Genomic DNA, 19925 nt, shown 5'->3' on the forward strand with positions numbered 1-19925 from the left:
TTAAATAAGAGGGAGGAGCATTCAGACCGGAGGTGATCGGCTGAAAGGGCGATTTGAAAAGATATACCAATCACCCGGACAAATCGAGGAAATCGTCTGAACATGAATCATAAAGTATACGTGGCAGCAAATGGCCAGGAGTTTAGGGAGTTTTGTGATGCCATTTGTTTGGCTTATCCATATAGTTACCAAACCGTGAAACGGAAGAAGCGGACGGGAGGAGGGTTAGCGCCGATGGACGTTGGATTCTGGAACGATTTTGCTTTTTCCATTTCGCCAAAGTTAACTTCTTAAAAATACGTCCCTATCTAATTAATTTTTTAAAAAAATATAAATTATTTTTTTAATTATCTTCGATACGAATCAAACGTCGGAGGATATGTCTATTCCACTTTCCATCCTAAGATCTTCATTCCAATTATTTTGATTTCAATTTTGATTTATCACAAACGCAAAGAAGATATATTTCAAGGAGAAGATCTCAGTTCTCATCCTCTTCAAAATTTTCTATCGTTGAAGAAAGAAAGCTATTTTTCGAGCCAGCCAGCCTGATGAAGAGCTCCTTCACCGTTCCTTTCTCATGACATAATTCTTGTAGCTTTTTTTTTTTTTTCAAAGAACATCTAAGTTAAAGTTTACTCAATCAGATGAGAATCCCGTGAGCAGCTGGACATCATCAGTTCAGCTTTGACTTGGCTTGAGTTTGGTATTCCATTTCATATCACAAGCCAACCATGAGCCACCCAAAAGCTCAGCTCGGCTCATTTTATAGCCCTATTTGAAACAAATAAAATATTAATCAATCAACAAATCGGAGAACCAATCTCTTTATGACTTTCTAACAAATGAAGCTGACTTGTTGGGGCTTGACCCAGGACTTGGTTGGTGACTTATCTCCTGAGGCATAAATTAGATGTGGTTGGTGGTGCACTCTTTTCCAAGAAGTGATGTGGTTGGTGCATTCAAGAGAGCCGTCACCATTTTATGGTTTACTATCATACTGGTTGGGGGTTGGTGTCCTTTGGAGAGAAAAATGCCAAACCACTTGATGTCCCTGTAGGACTTCAATCAAAGCTTTGATAATTTATTTATCTCAATCATTTGTTGGAACCTAATACATGATCCATGCTGGTGGGAGCTTCCGACACTTTGTTAGGTGTAATTTCTCCGGAGTCGTAACGCGGCCAGGAATTTCACCTACTTTTAGGCCTTCCATGCCAGTTTTAGAGAATTCTTCATTAACTCAAATGTGCTCTGGTCTATCTATGACTTCAAAGTTGGCAAGTAATATTCTAGGAACTTGCTGATTCATTTCGAGCAAACATGGTCAGGACTTGGAAGTTCTGTCCATGGACCTTTACCCTGACTTGGTCTCTAAGATCATGGATTAAATTTTCTTTTCTAAAAACTGGTGGCTGACCTCAAGGAAGGATTTGTTTTAGCAACTGGTTTGTCCTTTTGTGTTTTGTTAAGAGAAGTGGTTTGTTCTTTGAAGTTGACAGGGAACCTGCTCCGAGTTGGTAAAGATTCTTCCTTCCTTATTTTATGCCTCCACTCAACATAGAGAGAGAGAGAGAGCATTATAAGTCAAGAAAAGAGAAATCATGCAGTATATTTTATTACTTTGAAGATACGCTGTCCCCATTGAAAGGCTTGCATTTGCCTGGTGTTTCACAAAACACAACCTAACAACGTAGTTTCATGGTGCCGTCCACCAGCTTTCCTAACCCATGGACTTAAAGTAGTTGCGTCCATATTATCATGTACTTTTCACCTTTGACGAGCCCGGTCAACATTTCTTGATATAACTCACCCGGCTGGCTTGTTCTGTTCTCATTGCTCCATCCCAATTGGCATGTGAAATGATATGAAGCAAAGTGAACGTGCAAAACAGTTGGTGACTTTTTTGAGTGATTTTTACCCGTCACGCTCTTAAGGTGCAACCACCGCGGGCTGCCACACTACTGAAAAGCATCCAATTAGACTGAAGACGTCACTAATAATTTATCTTCTGGCCGATAAGCCACTCAGCAGTTTGGAGTCGAGACTCGAGATACCCCACACTGCGTTTTTTGCACCGAAAGAGCTGCTCGGCTCTGGATAGCTGCCAGTCATCCATCTTAGAGATGAATTACCATATGACGTGACGACCATCCAAGATCGTATGACCCTCTGAAGTGCAAAATAAAAAATTTACCACTTACACAACTGTAGATGATCTAAACCCAGCAGTTTGCATTCATACGAGATATAGCATCCAATATATACTTAAAAATTAAAAAAATAAAAATAAATTACCACTTGACATCATTTTTATTTTTCTTATTTTCAAAAATAAAAAATATAAATTATATTATCATTTTTCTTCTAACTTTTTTTTAAAAATAATATGTTCAATATCATCAATTATTTTTTTAAAAAAATATGATTAAAACAATGACGATAACAACCGTTATAGTGATAGTATAACTTTGATCATGCTGATGGCACATCCAAATCTAATGACACTATAGCATAGATGACAAGATGATAAGATGATAGCGATAGTGGCAACAGCAGTGACGATGATAATAGCGGCAATGGTAGCAAGGGCACCATCAACATAACTAAAAGCCCTGCATTTCATACAACAAAATTATATTGCACTCACCATACATCCATGATCTCTAGGCAAAAGGTCTATAAACGGTGCCACACAAATGCACATAAAAGTAACATAATCAAGATCCATAATTGGATGTCATAAGATAGTAACCAATTTTATCCTCATACATTAACGTCACAATAACATTGGATACGATGGTACACACAATACGAGTGTGCGCATGTGATACACTTCTCTTGAAGCTTAACCTTTTTTTGGCATGGCAGCAAGCCTTGTATACATCCTTGCCATCGACCGGTATCCCCTGATGTCACCAGACCGGAGAAGATTGCCTGCACCAAAAGGAAGATTTCGTTCAAATAGAATCAGGTGCATAGAGGGTCTCTACAAGCAATTCAATGTATAGGAGTTTCTGTACCACAGGGTCTATCCATTATCCAACACGATGCAGTAACACAACAAATAACAGGTCATTAAACTCAGCAAGTGCACAATTTTATAAATAGAGCCAAAGTTCTTGATAAACCAATGCATTCAGAATTAGTAGACCAGATCCTTTGTTTTTCCTAAATCATACCTGGTAAGCCTTTGACCCTGCAGCGACTAAAGCTCTGCTTGTAGAAAAGGAGCAAGGAGTGGGAAAGGGGAAAACTAACAGGGGAGTCAGAAATAAGCTGATTAAGTTGTAGAAAAATGAGCCGATTTGCTTACCACTTTGCTCCGGACCAAATCCAGCCAGACCATGACTCCAATTGTAATATTTTACTCACCTACTTCATTAAGTTGACCAACTCAGGATATAAAAGGATTAAACTTTCTTCCAAAGAAATCAGAATCAATTATTGAAGGTCTTTGACGATGAACCTTGGAATACAGAATTGCTCTCAAATTGGTTTTACTCCCCAATCGTGTTTTTTCCCCTTTGATTAGGAAGATCGGATATCAATTTGATGATCGAAATTGTGATCTCCTAGCATGAAATTTCGTAAACATGAGGCAGATGAGTTTTTTTTTTTTTTTTTTTCCATCTGGTTAGAGAGATCAGATATTACTTTGATGATCGAAATCGTGATCTCCTGGCATGAAATTTTATAAACATGAGGCAAAGCAATTAGCGTGAGAACGCCTATACAAGGCAGTTCTTTGCATTGCATCAATAGCATTAATATATAGCCTAATAATAATAACAAGATTCATGTTCAATGCAATTTGAATAGATCTTTGAATGTCTTTAGACCAAATTTCTTTAAAACGGTGGGTACAACTTATGAATCAATGAACATGTGACTGAATACGATCATCATGATGGCTCAGTTTATATAGATGAGTCTAATGAATGGATGAATGAACAAATAAATTAATGGAAGGACCATATCAGCAATATAATTGGAATGTGGCTCTTCAGTCATTTGCAGATCCAACTAACTAGTTTAAGAGGTTTTCATTATCAATGAAAAGGAATGACATATAGCATGAGCTTGTGAGACAACTGATAAGACCATAAACTAATACACTCTTGCACAGAAACATATCTTCCAGTCTAAGAAGATTTGGACATGTTGAAACAAGAGGACCCCTGCCCACCCCAATCCACACACACACAAAAAAACAACCTTTTTCTCTCCCCTTGCTCCCTGGTGATAAGAAAACTCAGCCGGGGCATCTCTCCATTGTCCAAACAGCACAACATGGACCCAACTATTTTGATTTACTTCTCACAGAAATTCAAAAAGTCTAAACCTTGTTTTGACTTTCTCTTTTCCCCTTGTCTTACAGACCCATGCCACTTATGGGTACCATGGAGTAATGAACATATAACTGAACTGACTAATAACTTGAGAAAAGATCCCCACTAAGACAGCAATTTCTGGTTCAGTGTTCACAAGCCTGAACTCATCAGAGTTAATAGTGTGACACTGCCAACATAATTGCTTAACAAAGACTTCATGTTCTTTTCATCACTATGATAATTGTAACCAAGTATATCCTATCTAAATGAATTCAGATTGCCATTTTCTTAATAAGGCTTAAGCTTAAAAGCTATGAGTAACTTGGTATTATTTAATATCTTCAGTACTAATAAATATATTTTCAACAAGAAGAACAAACTTGGAGGAAAAAATGAATCAAATGCTTATACCAAATCAAGTGGCAGCTTTAACTACTTTGAGCCCTATGGGTTGAATATTTTAGTTAATTAAGACACAGTGAAAGTCATCTCATAATGAACATTCAAAGTCTGAAACAAAATGATAGATCGTGTTTTAGTAAATACATGTGTAGCTAATCTGACTGACCTGAATCACAATTGAGAGGGCTATCAGGTTCTGGATGAGCCATTAAAGCAATTATAGCTCTGCAAACAGACTGAAGGGTCCATGCAGGACTCCAAGCATTCTTCAAGATATCAAGGCAAATCTCCCCAGTCTAGAGAATACAAGAAAATGAAATGTTAGAACTGCAAGTACACGAGGGCTAGAAAATGCTATCTAATTATTCAGGCAAACTTTTACAGCAAACATTAGCAATGAAGTTAAAACATATCCAACTTCCTGGTATGGTCAGATGTTCCTAGCTACAATTACTCAAATACAGATTTGAGATATGATTGAACTTGAATGACCATAAAATGACATGCAATTATTGGGCTTATAATGAAGTAGATTGTCAAGAAGACAAGCATTCAAATGCATCTGCTTTGAAATTAACATAAGTTCTACAACATTAATTTATCTTCAGCTAATGGGATGAACTGCCCCTGTGCCTTACATACAATGAGATGTACATCTACTGGCATGGCAGGTATGTTATAGCTAGTATCTATTTGAAGACCACCTCATATCACAGTGGTGGAGAGATGTGATTGTCTAATGTCCATGACAGTGGAGAGGCAACATGACATGAAGAGCACATGTCATAATAGGAGTAATTAAAAATTTTACGAATGAAAGACAAAGAAAAATTGTAAGGAGAATATGGAATTGAGCAGCAAGGAAAGGAGGGGGGAATGGATAAAGGGACCATTATGAGTTTAGATAGAGTTATCATGATGAACTTAAGGAGAATTACCACAACAACCACATAAGTTGGACAACCTCCTTACAACCCTACTTTGGCTGATTATATATAGGTTCCAAGAACTTAAAAGTCTGAAAGATTCTATAAATGCGGTATATGTACCCCAAGAACACCATAATCAAAACCCTACAGATTAAAAGATCTAAAGCAGAGAAAAACCTGAATTCCGGAGTAGTTTACCAATTTTCATCAATTTTTAACTCTTGAAGTTTGACCTTGGCCTATAATAATCTAAAAAGATATTCCCAATGACCATTGGACCATTAAAAATTCAGGTCCTGGTGGTCTTATATGCCTTTTGCTGGATAACATACACGACTTAAGTAGTTATGCTAATCAATGTGACAGACTCACAGAAATCAAGTTTGGTCTATGCTAGCCTTCAGTTAACAATTTCTACTATTCATGTTCTCCAGGATACAATGCACAAATTCCTTAAATTCAGGATGCGCGCGTGCGCGCGCACATACACACACACACACACACAAACTCTTTGAGTTAATTCGTCCTTAAGGTATCATTACCATATTATTCTCCCAGTTCCAACATCAGGATGCCAATCCATTGATCTGTGGCCCATGGTTGCAGATCTATGGTCGTCCAGGGAGTATGACAGTGGTGAAGTGGTGATCCTCTATCTCGTCAGTTATCATTCTCCTCTTCACTGCCTGGATGACCCAATCCTATGATGATCCTCTATCTCAGTCATCACCCCCTTCTCCACCTACATGACCAGGCCCTCCCTGTCCCAGGATTTCTCTAGATTTCTTCCACCATCCTTCTCTAGCAAGCCCAATTGACCCAACCTTGAGCTGATCATTTAAATTGTAAAATGAAGCTCAAATTATGGTAAGCTTGTTCATGTTCAGCTTGTTTACACCCCTAAATGTCAGTGACCATAACACATAGGTAAGATTGTTAAACTGAGCTTGAGTTAGGCTAAGCTTTGGTTAGCAACACTTGCAAATGAAGACAAAAAATGTTGCTACTTTAGGCTGACATTTTCATTATATTGTCTCATATAGCAAAATGTTAGATATGCATTCATAGCTAGAATTCTAGGAGCTTTAGTACTTATAATGAGCTCTTCTTTCACATGAGAGAGAACACAAATCCATATAAGCCAAAAGAGTTTGCACATCAGTTTAATTTATTGATTTTGACACAACATGATGAATGAGACACATGCATATGGATCGTTTAACTAACTTAAAGGTTCACAGATTAGGATTAAAGTAATAGCTAAACATCTCCACATCTGCAATGATGCTTTATCTTCTAACGACTAAATTATCACCTTACCTTGAAATGCACATTTGGATGGAAAATTTTAGTCAGGAAACGCACTTGTGGAGGTAGTAAAGGGTACTGCTCTGGAATAGCAAATGCAAGCTGAAACACACCACCTTCATAAGGGGTTTCTGAAGGTCCCTATACACACAAAAAGAAGATCCTTTAGTTTTATCATGATGCTGCCACTAAAAATACCTTGCCGTTACATGCTTACCTTGATAAGAGCAGTCCATTTGAAAATGTTAGAATCATCACATACTAACTGGATATCCGGGTCTGCTGCTTTCTCTCGTTGCACCTCTTTGTATTCCTTGAAAAGCCTTGCTCTTGAAGCCTGTAGGTAGCAATACTTAGTGCTTTAAATAAGAATTATGCAATTAGACAAAGAGCAATTCTCGCTATGCTACTTGAAAAGCATTTCAAGGTCTGGATGATAATAAAGAAAACCAGGGCTGATATATCCAAGGAGGAAATAAATTAAATTCAAATTTAGCACATTAAAGCCAATGATGCCTTAATCCAGCCATGTAGTCACAAGTTCATGTAAGAATGAAATGCCAATCTCAAAAAAGATTAAATAAAAATATCATCACCAGTAAATGTTAATCTATCTATGCCGGTCTACTTTATGACTCATAAATAATGTTACGTCCACTTATATGATTGTAAATTTGCAATGTTTTGCTACTTGTCCAAGTTAATAATATAATTACCCTTCATGAACCTTACATCCATGCATTGGTATCGGCATCCATAACCTTTACAGGCAGATGGCGTATCACGTGTTGGTAATTCTATGTTGGTCCAGCACCATGGGTCAGTATGGGGGGTTGTACCTCTATAGTGCAATTGTTAAACCTTGCTTACGCCTATGTTTAGACTGAAAGTTTAGCTTCATGTCCCGGACAATGGTTTATGGTCTGCCACTTGCTCATCCATGGGTCATAATTTATGCCTGAAAAAAATTACTCATGACAGTCATAGGCGAAAGAGCCTACTTCGGTCTCTGTTAGGCTACAAATTTGCACAAGCTTGAACATAATCTCTTTTTTTATTGAAATGGTGAAACCCTTAGGCCTCATGCTTATTTTCATTTTTCTTGTTCTTAAATTTCACCCTCGATCTCATTCACATCTCATAAAGCCATTAAGTGATGAGCAAATCTTTCCATATATTTATACAATCCATCAACCTTTATATCTGAATTTTGCAGACATTAGTGATCTTTTTTTACAAGAAAACATATTATATGTACGTTGGTTATCAAATAATTCAAGTGTTGATTAATCATATATTTATGCATCTGTTCTAAAAGCCTTATGATTATTAGAAATGGTTCCATAAAGTACATCCAAAATGTAGAATGAGCATTCATGGCATGACATATTTACTAACTCAAAAATAAATTTGATTTATAGATGCCTGCCAACAACATCACTGATATTCCATCTCAATGGGATGGAACCAAAAGATAAAAACAATCAATGATGGTAACAGTCACATCGATGCCAATAGAATCCACAAAAATCTCAATATAAAAATCTAACGGATAAGTACTGAAATTGATATCAGCACATGAATATACACGTTCATCTATTTGTGCCTCTAATTTGTAATGCTGGATTGTTACATATTCTAATCAGCAGAATTTCTATCAGTGCCTCTAATTTGTAATGCAAGATTGTTAAATATTCTAATCAGCCGAAAACCTCCAGTTTCATATCCATGCTGTGATGTCTATGTGAAATTAAAAATAGTCAAAAAACACATAAACAGAAAAACACGACAAGCAGATTATACATGCATATTCAAGAACATATTGAGCATAAGATTTGTCTAACATTGTGGATGATTTTACAATTAATTTTTTAGCAAAGAATATTACAAGCACATATTCACACATGAGATTCGAAAAGAAAAGGAAGTTGCACAAAGCACTGAATTACTGACCTGCATGACCTCTGCTGAATAATGTACTTCGAACTCAGAAGCACTGAAGTGCAAATGGCCTCAAACTGAAACCAAATCTAGTTAGGAGTATTAAAACCGTTAAATATATGCAAATTGGTAGATCCATCACACAGTGATATAACCAAAAATTTATCTGAAACACACTAAGAAACAACAGATGGATTCACGACTGCTAATACCAAGAATTTTTGAAAACGCCTTCCTATCCAAGTTCCAAACAATACATTTGGCACTATATAGGATAAGCTCACCCTGTGAAAGATCTGATGTCTCTCACTGATCGACCATTCACACAACATTATGTTGGTTAAAAGCATAAAAGCAATGTTTTCTTTGCAGCATTCATCGGATCCCAGAACCAAGATAACAGAAAAATTGCGAGTTTTTCTTTTCACATAATAGAGCTAAGAAGCGCCACATAATGTGTGCATCACATAATGATCAAAAACCCATAAACCCAATAAAAAACGCCCAGATAATTTTAACAAAACCTCGATTGGAGTCAGAAACGTACTATTATATCCCTCCCACGCAACATGAACCAGATCAGTAGAGATCCAATTCACCGTTTCAATCAGAAAGACAGACACAGAGGCATCAGATCGCCCTAATATCTAATCTAGTCTCAAATTAATATACTCTAAGATCCATGGAGCACATAACAACATTAAATAAAACGTAGGCTGTTGCAGAGAATCTATAACACACAAATCCAAAACTTAGTGAACTAATTGAAAAATAAAATGCATATCGATGAAAAGGAGAAACAAAAGCAGCTCGAAAAGAAAGAGATCAAATAAATTAGGGTTAGGGTTTAAAAGATTTTTAAAAGAGAAATCAGGGGTGGAGAGGAAAACGGAAAGAGAGAGGGAAACGGGATTGGACCTTGGGGCTCGAGGAAGAACAATGGAGAAGCTGTTGATCCCGGGACGGACCAGTTTCGAGAAGGTCAGTCGTGTAAAGAGACAGTTTCGTGTATCGCGAAATTTCCTCTCTAATTTTATTTAGTAATATTAGAGGTTAACGAGGTGTTTTATGAAAAATATTTAAACTCACGTTGAACTAGTCCCGGCGCCCCAATAGCCGAGACTAATTCCCTCTTCCGCCTCCTCCCCCACTCCAACTGCCCCTCCTAGCCCGTGCCCTTCTTCGCCCTCATCCGCCTCCTCCTCTCCCTCCCCCCACCGACGGCCTCCCTCCCGCCCTCCGCCTCGTCCGCGCCTTCGCCAGCCGCCGCGAGGCTCCCCTTGGCGCCCCTGCCCTCAACCACCTCGTCGCTGCCCTCTGCCACTCACACCGCCACGGCTCGCACAAAATCCCATATGCCTGAGGAAAAACCCCAATCCGAACCTAAGAAACCCCTCCGATCTCCCTCAGGTTCTCTCCTTCACCATAGATCTCCGAAAAAGATAATGAAATGAAAAGAAAAAGAAGTGGAAAGAAAAAAAAAAAATGATCGAAAAGGCCTTACCTTTTAATTTTTTTCCCGTCTTTCCTTTTTTTCGTTGATTTTTCCTATATTTTCCCCGGTTTTTCCTCTGTTTTTAACTCCTCACGAGTCCCACTCGGCGGGCGGAAGCCTGGACGGTTAGAGTTTTGTGCTGATAATAGTTTGAATGGTAATAATTATCAATAAATTTTTGCGGAATGGATGTGACGTGTGGCTTCTTGATTAAGGTGGTGGTTAACCTATCATGGGACTTGGAGCTCCAGATCCTCGTTTCCTCTTATTATTTATAAAATTTTATAAAATATATATAATCATAATTTTTTTTAATATAAATTATTTTATAATTATAATAATTAATATGATATTTTATAACAATAAATTTATAATTTTGATAAAAAAAAGATTAAAAAAATAGGAGAAAAGAAAGAAGAAAGAAAAAGAAAAACCTAATTTATCATCCAAAATAAGATTAGATACATAAAATTTTTTTACGATCCATCATGAATTTTATCCTAATAAAAAATTTATAAAATATATAATCATAATTTTTTCTTGATATAAATTATTTTGTAATTATATTGATTAATATAATATTTTGATAATGTTAAATTTATAATTTTGATAAAGAATGGGTAGAGAGAAGAGAAGATAAGATAGATGAAAGAAAGAAATTCTGATTTATTATCCAGAATATGATTAGTTACATAGAATTTTTTTTTCAATAAGATTTTACATCCTATCGTGAATTTCATTCTAGGATTATAAATCTTAAATATTCAGAACAAATCCTAAGGCTTTATATAGGTTATATATAAACACTTTAAATTGGGTGATTGACATCATATCGTTTAAGTTTAATTTGAGGGTGAGATTCATCGAAATGAGTAAGCTCCAAATTTGCATCCAAATTTGATTAATAATTATATTTAAATTTAGATTTATTTTTTTAGATTCAATTTGGTATATGATTTTCATAGACCAATTGGCCAGGGGTTAATAATTTTGAAAACTAAAAAATCTCTTTTCACAACAGTTGGTGGTAAATTATAAAATGAAAAAGCATAAATAAAAAGTGAATACTTTATATTAAAAAATCCAATCACTTTTAAAACATATTCAAATTTTTACTTATATTTGGTTTGATCAAAATATAACTAGAATCCAAATGTCAATTGAAATTTTAGAACTATGATATCAATGGATTAAGGAGAGCATTAATTAGAGAAAAAAATAAATACAAATATAAAATAAAAATTAATATCAATCATGTAGCCGGCTTCTTTCTTCTTCTTCTTTTTTTTTTTTTTTTTTTTTTATAAGAATGTAGCCGGCTTCTTTCATGCCCTAATACTTACGGATAATACTTATATAGTTTGTTTTTCATTATTAGGCTTGTTGAGTTTTTGGATTTGAACATGACTAAATCCAAATTTGATTCCATGAGACTTTGGATTATATGTAGAGAGAGAGAGAGAGAGAGAGTTCAATTTCGATATGATAAGATTATCAAGAACTTAATTTGAATCTGTAGTTGGTTCTTATAAAGGTTGAGTTATCATGTTTTCACGTATCATTTACACTTATATTATGCATGGTAGTGTTTGCATATGGTCCATGTAGAGGATGAACAATAAATTTGAAATTGTTTTTTAGATAATGTTTATAGAGATTTAAATGCAATTCTTTAGACCAAACTTGAGGTCATTCTAGCATTGCAAACTACTTTAAACTTTGTATGTATGCCGCGTAGGGTACTTCAGCTAAAATACAATTAGTGCCAACACCTTTGCTGGGGAACTGGATTATAATCAACTTATTAACTCGAAGTCATCTATAATAAGTATCCAACGTAAATAAAATGGAGATCGTTCTTTTATCCATATGTTAGTGTGCAAACAACTTTTATCTTCATTTGTGGTTGTAAGTCACCTTTAAACGCCGTCGCTTATCAATTTGTAAGGCACCTTGGACATACCTTTATATGCCTTTTTCTCTTTTTTTCCATTTTTAGCATGGATTTAACTTATGTTCCAATTTTTGTTTCTTGCTTGACAAAGAGAGCTAAGTTAAATTCGGCGGCTAAAAATGGAATAGCAAGCATCCATGAGCTCTTTATGGCAATTGAAATATATTTAATGATCTACCCCGATATTTACTGACAATTATTGAGATAACATCATAATTTACTCGATCTTCTATAATGAAATAATTTACTTGAAGTCAAAAATTAATCGCAATCCATTTATCATGTTCTTTAATTTTATGCCATGCTCATTGTTTATCAGATTTACTAGTACTTAGCATGTATAATGTATGTTTGAAATACCAGGGACATCTATGAGCGTCATCCGGTGTTAGCTAACTTACATAAAGTTGGTTGGCATCCATTTCTACATGCAAGAGGTCTTGTTTGAATTTTAGAGATAGTGTCCCAACCATATTTTTCAAAAATTATTCATACTAATACAACATCTACTTACATTTTTTTTATACATATAATTATCTTATAACTCAAATAATACACTCCATGGTTATGGAACAATGACAAAGTATATCCCCATATGCCGTTAGTGACAAAATAAAAATTATCATGATCCACATCTAACTATTTTTTTAGTTATTTTTATTGTTCATGTAAAAATTTTTGTAAGGATTGTTCATGTAATTTGTGTATATATTCTTGTTTTTAGTTCCGACATTTCTGTTATTTTTATTTTTATAAATAACAAGTTGAAAGAGCTGGGTTTTATGAAAAGTAGGTACCTACATAGACTAAGATAGAATAGATTTTTGCAAATTTCAATTTATGGGCCATATAAATGATGTGGTTTATCTAAGTTAACAAAAAATTATCAAATGATCTCATTTCTTTGATGATAATGATCAACCATATGTATATATTATGCTATAATCAATAGTCGAGGTTTCTTTTGTCAAAAATAAAAAAAAATTTAAGATTTTTACTTTTGTGCAGGTAGAGAGGATCCAACGAGAAATGAGAAGTGTGAATCAAAAGTATCAAATCAAATTGGTAATGGATGGTTGGCTTATGCCTCCACATCTGCGTGCATGAGTATTGTCTGCTTTGGTCTCTGGTGCTATCGCATTAAGTCTCATAATTTTATCTTTTAAAAAGTGCTTCACAAAGGAGAGAAAGTTTCAATCCATAAAAGCCATACTTTCTCTTGACTCATAATCGATATGGGACTAAAGAGATCCTCTCTATACCACAACAGATATCATTTCTAGTAGGTTAGGAGCTCACATGAGCTAATTCTGATTTGGGTGAAGTTACAGGATATTTAGGTTCGAGAAGGATTTTATTCCAAAATTTTTATCCTAGATTACAACCAATGTCAGCAAACCGGTTGCCAATGTTGTTTTTATATGTGAGTCCACTGGTCTGAGTGCTGTCATTGAGATCGTATCATCCTAATCGTAAAAAAAAATTGACATGCACCAAGTGGGCCAAGATACATCAAGAACTTGGGGGGTTCACCTAGAGCTGTCAATTTGGGTTGGATCTGTCGGGTTGGCCCACCCCACCATATAAATAGGATGGATTAGATTTATATTTTAGCAATCCATTCAAAAGCGGGTCAAATGATCCGTCCCGTTTGGGTCGGAGGGTCAAGATGGGTTGATCCATCTCTTTTTATTTATACATACGTACACACACACACACATATATATATATATATATATATATATATATATATATATATATATATATATATATATATATATATATATATATTTCAAAAGAAGATTCTAATGTTATTGAAGAGATAATTGATGAAAAAGAAGAATAAGATTAAAAATTGAATGATGAGGACCATAATAATGACATGGAGGATAATTTTTTGAAATTTTGATTTGTCTTTAAATTAGTTTGAAAATTAAAATTCAAAATTTTTTAAATTTATATTGTATTAAGTATTTATTTTAAGTTTGATAATTTTATTTTATGACTCTAATAATTGGGATGTAAGATTTTGATAGATTAATTTAAATTTAAATTAGATATAAAATTTAATTTATATTATTATTTATATATATATTTTAATTTTAATTTTAATGGGTGGTTCTTTCGATCCGTGGCTCCCGACAGATGAGATCGGATTGAAATTTTTTCAACTCATCGGTTAGATGAGCCAGCAGACGGATCGGGACGGGCCGGCCCGTCTCGACAGCTCTAGGTTCACCGGGAGGTAACGCCCAGGTTAAACCCCACACAAAACCCTCGTCTTCCTCCTAGGCGCGCAGCTCCGAAGAAAAGAAAAGGAGAGAAAAATGTCCACTTCTCCCCTCCTGTTCCGATCTAGGGTTTCAGCTCGGACCATTTCGATGGTTCTGAGACCCTCCAAGAAAGCGATCCGATCCGAAATATCTCCATCGACGTCGAACTCATGCTCGCAGATCTCGTCTCCCAGGAGGCGCATTTCCTGCATTCCAAGGTTGGAGCTTTCGGCTCCTTTGATTATTTTTAGTTTTACTTCAAATATTTTGCAAAGTATTGATTTGGATACGTGTTATAACCGTTATTGATTAGGTTATCGACATGTTCGAGCTGTTTGGTGTCGATGCTGCCTCTCCACAGCGCGATTGCTTCTGCTCGTCTGCGATCGGTCCTCTCGGCAGAGTCGCAAAGTTGGGGAATGATTCCACAAGGTGGTCCTTTATTTCCTTTTCACATTCATGTTATTTCGTATATATTTATTGTCAATTTCTGCTTTTTCTTGAATTCTTGAAACCTTTTTAAAATTCTTACATGAAACATAAAAAAAAAAGAGTGAAAATGTTCATGATACAAGAAAAATTTACATGATACGTTCTTTTGAAAATATCTGTTAGTTTTGTGACAATGGTGTTCATCTGTTCTTCCTTGATATCAGACCACTTTTTGCCTTTTATTTTATTTTTTTCTATCGAAAGCTGGAATTATATATATATATATTCTCGAGGAAGAAAAAATTGAGTCTCTGCACATTCCATCGAATTTATTTTAGAAATTGTTTGTTATTTAATGATTGCATACTTGGGGATATACGTGCTTAGTCTATGAACCTATAGTTATGTAGTATTGACAGGTGACTAGTGCTGCCCATCAACACCCCCACTCCACCACCACCATCACCACCACCAATAGTATGCAGCATAGTTAGGTCCATCAACACGAGTTTATTTCATTGTATTTCTTGATTTTGATACCTAGCAGCCAGAATCTCTTGCCCAGGGTATTGCACACACATTAGAATGTGGTCTCAACTCATGCACTCGCTTCCTGATGGCTTGGATGATCGTTGTAGTCATTTGTTGCTTGCAATCAGTTTTTGTATTGCTTGTACCATAAAATTGTTATATCCCAGTTGTCTCAGGTTTCATAAAATCAAGATAATGAAATCAAATGAGTTTCTTGTGAGTGTTACTTTCGCATATCCATTCTCTAGGCCACTGTGGTCTAGTTTCAAATAGTATGGAAGCAAGAATATGGTTTTTGAAAGGCCTCTTGGTTAAGGTCCAAAATATATGACATCCTATACAGTTACAAGTACTCCAATGGAAACATTCTTTTGTATTGATGGAGGGTTAATTTTATGTTGTCGTAATCTGTAAGGAGGGTTAATTTTATGTTGTCGTAATCTGTAAGGATTTTTTGTATCGATGGAGGGTTAATGTGATGTTGTCTTAATCTGTAAGGATAATATCATCTGTTTTCACCAAAGGGAATCAAAGACAAATGAAGATATGCGAAACATTCTCATTTACTTAGAAATGTCTAGGATTGTAGGTATCCTATCCGTGTCAATGTCAATATCTTTTCATCATCCTATTAGAAAATTGTGATGGTTATAGATGTTTTAATTATCAACCTCTTGAACAATCCTAAGCATCTAGCTGTTGAGTTCTAAGGACTCATTGTTTGTCAGTTCTAGTCACCAGCTATTCCTGTGTTTATGTTTGATTGCTTTTTTCAAACCTTTAAAAAATTCATAGGCATGGCTTTCAATCATTCTATTCCAGAAATAAAATTTGTTTTAGGGCTAAAGGGAGTTCTAATGCACAATTCTCCTCTGGGATGACTGACCAACTAGTGAGTTTTGCTGATCCTCTTAAAGTAGTTGAGACACAAATGTCAGTGACATTGAATTGAACATACATGAAGATCCCACTACTCATCTCCACTGTAAATTTTGAAGAGGCTTTTAGATGCATTCATATTACACCCAATTGACATTACTTGTTGCCGACTCACACCATTGGAAGCTTGTAGACAATTTAAGTGATGGTACTGTCTCATATCTCACATACTTCTTCATCATTTTGGTGGATGCAGACCACACCATCTGCGCCAGTATCCATCCTTTTAGGCAGGATGAGATGACAATAGGTAACCATAATGACTTTATGTCAAAGCAGTGAGCACCTATTATAATAAGGCTGAACAAGATTTAGCCATATATGTTATCATGTCATTACATTGTGGAATCAAACTATGATCTTTTGGACATATAAGACTCCAATCACACCTACGACAGGGTCAGCTTCCCAAGATGATAGGCATCTTGGTCAATTTTCACAATAAATTTTAAATATTCTTTCAATTGTTTTGGTGAAAAATATTTAGTGTGAGATCAAAATAATTATATGGATTATCTGCCATCACAAAGCCATGGCTAATATCCTTTATCTTTGGCTGTACTGGACATAACGTGTAATAACAAGGTTTCTTTTGGTTTGCAAGAATATAACGGAGAGCTTTTGGCTTCAGCGGCTGTGAATGTTTTGCTTGTATGTTCATGGTCGAAGATAAACCTTACAAAATTAGATATTCATACTGTGAAAAAAAAAAAATCAGAGACAGGTTGTGCCAATTCCAAGAGACTCTTGTTGAGCAGGCTGTTAATATTATAACATGCCATAAAAAGCTACCATGTTCATCATCAAGTAGTTTAGTTTTTACTTTTCCTAGCCGCATCTGGATGACTGATTCCCCAGTTGGGGAATGCCAAATAGAAAAGGTCAAGAAAGAAGGGAGATGGGGAGCGAAGGGGATCATCAATCCATATCCTTCTATTCTTTTGGATAGGGATGAAACCTTTGAATGAGTGATTTCCAATTCGTTGGAGTAGTCAGATCTATAGCATCATGAGCACCTCATATATCAGCCAACCATCCTCTCATCTTTTTCCTTGCCTCATGTAGTGACCTTGCATGAATAGGTGTTTAGGCATCCAAATTCTAAACATGCCAACAAATGATGGATTATATGTATTTGCTTAGTCTTTGCTATTACCTAGACCTATGAAGTTGTTGAAGATTCCATGAACAATGTTAGGCTGCAAGGAGTTCTCTGGTGTAGTATGGAAACCCTACACTAACATGAAATGTCAACAAGCTGGGCTGACTAGTTTTTGAAGCACTAGAATTGAGCTGGCTAAATATAATTTTTTGTGAAGACAGTGTAATATTCTTATTAAGTAGTTTGTGTAAGGCATCTAATCTCTCTTGGAATCTCTGTAGTTCTTGTTAAATGGGGTTTCCAAAGTTTGAAGAAGCAACTTGACTGAAAGAAGTGACAATGACGTTCCACCTATATGTATGCATATGATTTGGGTGCAATTAGTTCTTGATTTTTTTTTTTTTTGGATTAAATATTGAAGGACCTTTCACCTGGTTTTCTAGAGGGTATAGGGTTCGTTGCCCATTTGCAATAGGTCTAATGGATTATGAACCTAGTGTTTGCTTTGCTTACATAAAGACATGCTCTCCTTTGGGGAATTTGTAAGAGATGCCGCTTCATTCATTTCATCATATGCATGAGAAGTTTGCAAACTTTGGAGTGTGATTTTGTGGATTGCTAAGGGGAACAACAAACTGTTATGAGTGGTGGATTGGGCACCTGGGCGACCACCTAGGTGATAGACTGGTCATAGAGTCCTAGGTAAACTTTGCATAGACTTCCAGGAGTGTCATCCACTTACTATTATGTACCTATGTGTTTCTGTGTGCCTATTATTGTATATATGTATATACATATTTTAAATGTTTGCCTATATATGTGCATATGTTCTTATGTTTTTGCTTGTCTAGTTATGTGTTTATAACACATCATAGTTTTTCTTTTGCGCTCATGGACCATAGTTCTGAACTCCTGTCAAGTTTTATGAGAAAGAAACTAAGCACTTTCTGCCATCTGAGCAGAAATAACAATGCACATTACCATTTATATAAAATGACCTTGCACATTAATGTTTCTGTTATACTTCATATATGATCTTAATATAGTTTTCTTAAATTATTGTATATCTTGAAAAGTGCTCTTTACTTTCAATGATTAGTTTACAGTGTTCACTGCACATCTCTTGAGGCATGTTAAAGTTTTAGTCATGAAATATAGTGCGGACTTTGATAATATAAATGAAGTAGATGAGTTGAAGGTTGGAAACTTCTATACGAAGTTGCGTGGCTGATGGCATGTGGACCTTTCCTGCCTGGGCAGTCATCTGGCAGTTTGACAACCACCAAGCAAATGCAAAATGACTCAAATTTTCTTGCCATTTTCTATTTAAGAATGCTGTTTGGCGAGGGTTAAATTATCACCAGACATTCTCACAAGTGCATTTACTTCTGAAATATTTCTTTGTTGGTCAAATATTTTGCTTACTGTTGTACATCTTGTAGGCATCTCCATGCCTTTATGACAGCACATGGTGATCATCTTGCCTGGCACCTAGACACCTCTGTTGGGCAGGGGACAAAGAACTGCATGTTATATTTGTTCACTTGTTATACTTCGGAAACTATTATTCAAATTCATGAAGGCTTTGTTGGTATTGTATGAAGACATTTTATTTTGGATTCTCATATTTCATTATTATCTGTTTCTCTGCTCTTATACTAACTTGGCTTGGAAAGCAGTCATTGGCATTTTGAATAACCAAATACATCATAGGATTTTATGAAAGATAGCTGAAAGAATTGGTTCAAACAAGCAATATGATGTCTTTCAGACGTTGGTTTGCAGTATAAGGCGTATCTTGAGTGAATAAATATTGTGGAGAAATCAAAGTGCATGTATAGTTTTATTCGAAATCCTCCATAAGCTAATGAAGTTGCAGCCATATGAAGGTAATAATAGTTCAGAAGGCTGCAGCTTTCTGTCATGATTTACATTTTCTTGGGCTATAAAAATGTTTTGATATTAGGAAACTGGTACGTCTATCATACGAGGTTTTCAGGAGAACAAGTAGGAGGAAGCTAGTTAAGCTGTGCATTTCCATTAAATTAAAAAAAGGTACTTTTATGCTTTGTCAAAGCATATTCTATCTAATGCTATTATCGGGTACTATTATATGGTATGGTGGCGGGTCTGATACATTAGGGCCGTCCCATCTTAATATTTCTACTTATTGTAATTTAGCAAAACGAAAGAGGCAAAATAATATGGAAATTTTAATACATATGTAAAATTCCCAATCAGGAGATTTAAAGCGAATTGGTCTTTACCAATTCATACCCAACTTG

General features: G+C 35.5%; 2 protein-coding genes across 5 annotated transcripts; one reads left to right on the plus strand and one right to left on the minus strand.

The window, feature by feature from the left end:
* Positions 1-2665: 2665 nt before the first annotated feature.
* Positions 2666-10562, minus strand: LOC105040836 (protein PEROXIN-4). Of its 4 annotated transcripts, none has more exons than XM_010917547.4 (6): positions 10419-10562; positions 8927-8991; positions 7191-7310; positions 6986-7114; positions 4903-5032; positions 2666-2937 (listed from the first exon to the last, which is right to left on the minus strand). In XM_010917547.4, the coding sequence occupies exons 2-6, from the start codon at positions 8930-8932 to the stop codon at positions 2849-2851; spliced, it is 474 nt and encodes a 157-aa protein (XP_010915849.1). In that variant the 5' UTR covers positions 8933-8991; positions 10419-10562; the 3' UTR covers positions 2666-2848. The 4 variants fall into 4 exon arrangements, with proteins under 4 accessions (XP_010915849.1, XP_010915850.1, XP_010915847.1 ...); XM_010917548.4 differs by having other exon boundaries at positions 8927-9003; positions 10419-10547; XM_010917545.4 differs by lacking the exon at positions 10419-10562 and adding an exon at positions 9833-10086.
* A 3969-nt stretch (positions 10563-14531) lies between these two features.
* On the plus strand, positions 14532-19302 carry LOC105040835 (uncharacterized). Its single transcript, XM_010917544.4, has 3 exons — positions 14532-14854; positions 14950-15068; positions 19083-19302. Exons 1-3 carry the CDS (start codon positions 14691-14693, stop codon positions 19100-19102), a joined length of 303 nt encoding a protein of 100 aa, XP_010915846.3. The 5' UTR covers positions 14532-14690; the 3' UTR covers positions 19103-19302.
* Positions 19303-19925: the final 623 nt, after the last annotated feature.

The sequence above is a fragment of the Elaeis guineensis genome, chromosome 3 (genome assembly GCF_000442705.2).
Source record: "Elaeis guineensis isolate ETL-2024a chromosome 3, EG11, whole genome shotgun sequence".
Classification (NCBI taxonomy): Eukaryota; Viridiplantae; Streptophyta; class Magnoliopsida; order Arecales; family Arecaceae; genus Elaeis; species Elaeis guineensis.

Excerpts from the sequence above, each read along its gene's own strand:
- LOC105040836 (XM_010917547.4), bottom strand. Across the intron at positions 5,033-6,985 it reads ATCCAAATGTGCATTTCAAG|ACTGGGGAGATTTGCCTTGA; the intron begins GTAAGGTGATAA and ends TGTATTCTCTAG. Across the intron at positions 2,938-4,902 it reads CCCTCTCAATTGTGATTCAG|GCAATCTTCTCCGGTCTGGT; the intron begins GTCAGTCAGATT and ends CTTTTGGTGCAG.
- LOC105040835 (XM_010917544.4), top strand. The coding sequence starts at position 14,691 with ATGTCCACTTCTCCCCTCCTGTTCCGATCTAGGGTTTCAGCTCGGACC. Across the intron at positions 14,855-14,949 it reads CGCATTTCCTGCATTCCAAG|GTTATCGACATGTTCGAGCT; the intron begins GTTGGAGCTTTC and ends GTTATTGATTAG. Across the intron at positions 15,069-19,082 it reads TTGGGGAATGATTCCACAAG|GCATCTCCATGCCTTTATGA; the intron begins GTGGTCCTTTAT and ends TACATCTTGTAG.